Below are 6,000 nucleotides of genomic sequence, written 5' to 3' on the forward strand. Positions count from 1 at the left end.
ATCACCCGCCCCCTTCGTACGAGCACCATGAGGCTGGTGGGATTGGACGCGTACGCCAATGGTACCGTCATAAGGAACGCACTTTTGGAGGTGCGATCTGGAACGGACCCCAATCTCATTAAGGTCGGAGAGATCAGGATTGGCAGGGGCAGACTTGGTGAGGCCACTGTCACGGCTCCGATGCCTGTTGTCAGAGCGGCCCTCGAAAGGGGCAGAATAGACGTGGGACTCACAAAGGTGAGAGTGCACGAACTCAGGGAGCGGCCCCTCACATACCACCGGTGCCTTGCGCGAGGACATGTCGTGGCAACGTGCCCGGCCACAAAGTCTAGGACAGACTTGTGCTACATCTGTGGGAAGCCGGGCCACGTGGCCAAAGCATGTACGGACAAGGTGGCATGCCCGGTTTGCACAGATGCTGGCCGGAAACAGACTAACCACCGAGCCGGTTCCTGGGAGTGCCCGGTTGTGCCTCCCAAGAAATGGGTGGACAAGGTGTTCGTGAGGGCACCAAATGGTGGTCCGGAGACAATGACAAACAGGAGAAGTGTAGTGACAGGGAAAGGGACCCATAGAGGAATGTCACAGGAAGACATGGAGGTGGAACAAGGGGTACCGAGCACCTCAATAGTGGTAGAAACAGCGGAGAGTCCATAGACAATGTTCTCTGCTGTTCTATAAACTAACACAAACCACGCGCGCCGTGCACAGAACTTGCTGGCACAGCGCATGCGCGAGGACAGAGTAGAGCTGGCGATCATTGCAGAACCATAGTGGGTTCCTCCGGGAGATGAGAGGTGGTTCTCATCCCTAGGAGGGACTTCACTCTCCGCGGTGCTTGTGGGCGAAAGTAGAAGACCCTGTAGCCTTGTGCGTAGGGGCCTTTTCTATGTAGCCGTTAAATGGGGGGACTCGCTGGTAGTCTCGGTTTACTTTCCTCCCAGCGAGAACATAATTATGTTTAGTAAACTCCTTGATGAGCTTGAGGAGCTCTTAGAAACATTTCCCGCTCTCCCAGCGCTGGTGGCTGGCGACTTTAATGCCCGGTCCAGCAGATGGGACCCAGAAGGCAAGAGTAACCGGAGAGGTGAGTTGCTCTGTGCCTGGGCCAATAGAGTGGATCTGGGTCTGCTGAACCGGGTTGGCTGTCCTACGTGCGTTCGACCACAGGGGTCGAGCGTCATAGATCTAACGTGGGGCACGTCGGCGGCTGGCGTCCGCCTCTCGGACTGGAGAGTGGATGAGGCTGAGTCCCTGTCGGACCACCTACATATTAGATATAATTATAGGCACGAAGCTACAGGGGTCCCAAACTCTTGCCCACAGGAGAAAAAGTTTCCTCGCTGGAAGATTAACTCCCTGGATGAGGACTACTTGGCGGCGGCCCTCATCTCGGGGGAGTGGACGGGTGGAATTGGATGCGGGAGAAGTGCGATCGGTGCGGACTGTGTGGACAAGATGGTGAAGTGGGCACAGTCTACACTGAAACAGGCGTGCGACACGGCCATGTCCCGGGTAAGGGGACAAACCCGCGGTAGAAGAAGTACTTACTGGTGGTCGGATGAACTAACGAACCTTACGGCCGTTGCGACGACCACAGTAAGGAAACTTTCCAGGGCCAGGAAGAAAAAGAAGAACAGTGATGAAATAGGGCGGTGCCTGGACGCTCGAAGGGACGCAAGTAGGGCACTGATTATGGCTAATAACCCTTTCGCTTTGAGCGCCGTTTATAAGCGGCGCGCACAATATGATCTGTGGGTACGAATGCCGCTTATGAGCGGCGTGCTCAATATGACTTTTGGGTACGAACGCCGTCTATAGGCGGCGGCCACGCGACAACTTCTGGGTCATCTGGCCATATATCTGGCATCAAAATGATGCATATACAGGGGCAATCTTCATTCGATAATTTGTTTTTTTTTTGTTATCGATAGAACATTTCGTTGATTTTATTGACATATTGAATTATAAATCACTTTTTAAAATTACTTATTGTTAAGACAACGTTTTACGTAACCTGTTTGAAACATATAAACGATCGTAAACTGTTTCACGTTAAAAAATCTAGACGGCTATTCATTAACAGTAAAATTTCATATATAATGCTTTCAAGAATTTGAATAGATGAGCTTGAGGTATGATTAGTCATTCTGCAAAAAAACTAGAATTATAGGTTACAGTTTTGTTTGAAAATGTACTTTTAGAAACAGTTTAGACCCTTGCAAAATGTATGAAAGAAATAAAAGAAATATAATGTTTGAAAATGGAATAACTGATACTGAAGAAAATGAAAATAGTTTTAACTGGCCTAAAAGACGACGAAGGAACATATGCAGCACGTCAGATTCGGAATCCGAGTCAGTCGAAAATAATACCGAGAACACAAACTGCAACATAACATGGACCTCTGAAAATTTCATGCCACAAATACATACATTTTCTACGAGAAATTCCGGAATAAAGAAGAAATTACCCAAATCGTCATCTATTTTAGACTATTTTGAATTATTTTTTTCTGAAGAGCTCGTACAATATATTGCTGATGAAACTAACGACTATCGGGCTCAGAAATTTAATAACAATTTGGACACCCCGACGACAGTAGACGAACTCTACTGATTTTTTGCGTTATCTTTATTGATGACACGCAACAAAAAGCTAACAATACAAGAGTATTGGTCGAAGGATAAATATTCGATCCAGCATTTTTGCTGAAATTATGACGAGAGATCGATATCTCCCATTATTAAGTACAATCCAGTTTTCACATGACTCTGGACACACTGACGATCGTTTAGTCAAAATTAGAGATGTAGTCAATATGTTTCGAAAATCCTTCAATGATACATTCCATCCATTTCAAGATCTTTATATTGATGAAAGCTTTATGTTGTACAAAGGTCGCTTGTCATTCAGGCAGTACATTCCTTCGAAAAGGAATAGATTTGGTATCAAATCTTTTATGCTATGCGATTGCAAAACGGGTTATGTGCAAGATGTTATAGTTTATTGCGGACCGTCAACAACTATTGAAAGTGCAGCAAGGGGGAACGGAAAGTCGGGTGCGATAGTTTTGTCGCTTTTGCGAGCGTTCTTAGGAAACGGTCACACAATCTATCTTGATAATTTTTACTCAAGTCCAGGATTATTTAATTTGTTGCATAATAATAGTACAAATGCGTGCGAGACTGTTAGTAAAAGACGGCAAGGAATGCCGAAGTTTGAGAAATATCTGAAAAAAAAGGAAAGGCATGCTTTCGTTCATCAAACAGTTTGTTAGCGATGAAATGGTTAGATAAAAAAGAAGTATATATGATTACAACTATGCATACGGCAGATTTTGCAGCCGTATCTACATGTGGAGAACTACAGAGTGTTGCTAAGCCAGTATGTGTTATTGATTACAATAAATCAATGGGCATAATAGACAAAGTCGATATGGTTATAAATACTGTAAATAGAACGCGAAAATCGTTGAAGTAGTACCGCAAATTTTTTTCCTGCTAGACATTTAGACATGCCAGACATGCTAGACATTTGTGTGTGGAATTCATATTGTCTTTATAAGTACAAACGAAGAGAAGTTATTTCTATTGCAAAATTTCACTTGCAAATAATTGCAACAAATAATTGCAAAGTATTGGCATAATGTAGTTCAGCACCAAAGCAGACCGGTTGAGAACCCCGTGAGATTAACACTTGGCATGCGGGCAACGTATTTTTACGTTTTTTGCAGTCTGTCACTGGAGCGCGGATCACGTAAAAATACGTATTTAGTAGATTTATGGTGGATACCCGCTAACCACCACAAATTTACTAAATACGTATAATTATATGTATGTGTGATATTATATGCTTGTTGTTTGCGTTGCTAGGGAACGCTTTGCATTTTTTCTTCCCACATGTTATGATTGTCGAGTTACTCGGTCTTTTGTTGAGTTATTTCGTCTTCAATCAAATTCCTAGCTCCAGAACGTACAAGTCGTGTTTTGTCAATTTGGAGCTTGATTTTTTATTATTGATTACAAAATTGATAAAATGAGCCGTTGTGACAAAGATAGTGATGAAGAAATATGCGCTGACATATTATCGGACTTTTCGTACGATAGTAATTCTGAAAGTCAAGATATCGAAGAAAGTAACGATGATGACATTATTCCACGTTATCGAGTGTTCATCCGAAGAAGAATTTCTAGTAGTTCTGAAACAAATTCTGATGAAGAAGCAGATGAATGGTCATCGATTGATAATCCTCCAGACCTTAAAGAGTTTTTGGGTCATCCTGGGATAACTAACATGGCTAAACTTCCCGAATCCACAGTTGATGCAGTGAAGTTATTTATAGGCGACGACTTTTTTGCATATTTAGTCGCGGAATCAAACAGATATTATTATCAAAATATGAATCAGTTCAAAATATCTCCCAAAAGCATGAAATGGAGAGATATTACGATTCCGGAGATGAAGACATTTTTGGGGCTTATTATTTTCATGGGACATAAAGATGCCCGAGACGATTATAGGTCAACTGATGTCTGTAGAAGTACACTGTTTTTTTTAAAACTATGTCAAGGGGTAGATTTCGCCAAATATGGAAGGCTTGGCATTTCAATAACAATGAAGACATCTCAGACGATTCTGATCGATTATTCAAAGTCAGGCCTATACTAAATTATTTTGTTGAAAAATTCAATAACATTTACAAACCGAAACAACTAGTATCGTTGGATGAGGGCATAATACTTTGGAGAGGACGATTGTTTTTTAGAGTTTACAATGCTGGAAAAATTATAAAATACGGCATACTCATGCGAATATTGTCTGAAAGTGACACAGGTTATATTTGCAATTTTAAAGTTTATGCAGCTCAAGGATTACGGTTGATCGAAACGATACGCACAATAGTTTCGCCATATACTGATGTCTGGCACCATTTGTATATGGATAATCACTACAACAGCGTCGATAACACGGAAGCCCTTTTACAAAAAAAAATATGAATTTGTGGAACAATTAGGAAGAATAGAGGTCTACCAGAGTGACTGAAAAAAACTAATTTGAAAAAAGGAGAAACAATCTTTCGAAGAAAAAATGATATTACATATTGGTACAAGTTTGGCAATCCAAGAAAGAAGTCAGTATCATCTCTTCAATTCATTCCGCGGAAATGAAAGAAAGTAGTAATGTTGATCGTATCAAGAGACAAAAAATTATAAAGTCAAATGCTTTGATCGACTACAACAAGTACATGAAAGGTACATATGTAGTATACAATTCGTAAAAAAAACACAAAAGTACATATGTAGTATACAATTCGACAAAAACGCAAAAAATAAGATACAAGAAATTTTTGCACAACATCGCACGACATTGGGTTACTGATGAACTACCTCTGAAATCAGCACTGAAGAAGCAGAGCAAATGATATCAAAACGCTACCCTCCTGGAAGATTATCCATGGATATTCGCAAACACGTATTGGAGAAAATTGTTGATGCCGGGAAGAAGAAAAATGCACAAAGACAATGTCGCGTGTGCGCAGCCAAAAAAGTGCGAAGTGAAATGTGTTTCATATGTAGCTTCTGCCGTGTTCCTCTTCACAGAGGAAAATGCTTTGAACAGTACCATACTGTAAAGAACTATTAACGTGTTATCAGTTCTATTTGTATTTGTCATGAAAAAATATTTTTGAATACATTGTAAAATTTTTAAAATCGTTTATTTTTGTGATTTCGTAAAAATATCGTTTTTTTTTGTTAAATAATCATACAGTATATATTTAAGTGTAAAATAAAAAAAGTTTCGTTTATAAAAACGAAGTAGTTTTCGATTTACTGCGGTTTTTCTGAATAACCAAACTTCCACGCGATTCACGAAAAAACGCCCGCTGCACGCGTAAGTTGGCGGCGAAGTATACTCGCATGCCAAGTGTTAAAAATGGCTAAACCATTGACCGACCTAATAAAGAAAGAGGTAACATTTAAAAGGGATGAGTCACAA

General features: G+C 41.0%; 1 protein-coding gene across 1 annotated transcript; it reads left to right on the forward strand.

Moving 5' to 3' along the window:
- Nucleotides 1–4,038: 4,038 nt before the first annotated feature.
- LOC118445669 (uncharacterized) lies at nt 4,039–5,000 on the forward strand. Its single transcript, XM_085662588.1, has 2 exons — nt 4,039–4,543; nt 4,657–5,000. The coding sequence occupies exons 1-2, from the start codon at nt 4,039–4,041 to the stop codon at nt 4,998–5,000; spliced, it is 849 nt and encodes a 282-aa protein (XP_085518714.1).
- Nucleotides 5,001–6,000: the final 1,000 nt, after the last annotated feature.

Source organism: Vespa mandarinia, chromosome 18, assembly GCF_050613455.1.
Source record: "Vespa mandarinia isolate Hongniang chromosome 18, ASM5061345v1, whole genome shotgun sequence".
NCBI lineage: Eukaryota > Metazoa > Arthropoda > Insecta > Hymenoptera > Vespidae > Vespa > Vespa mandarinia.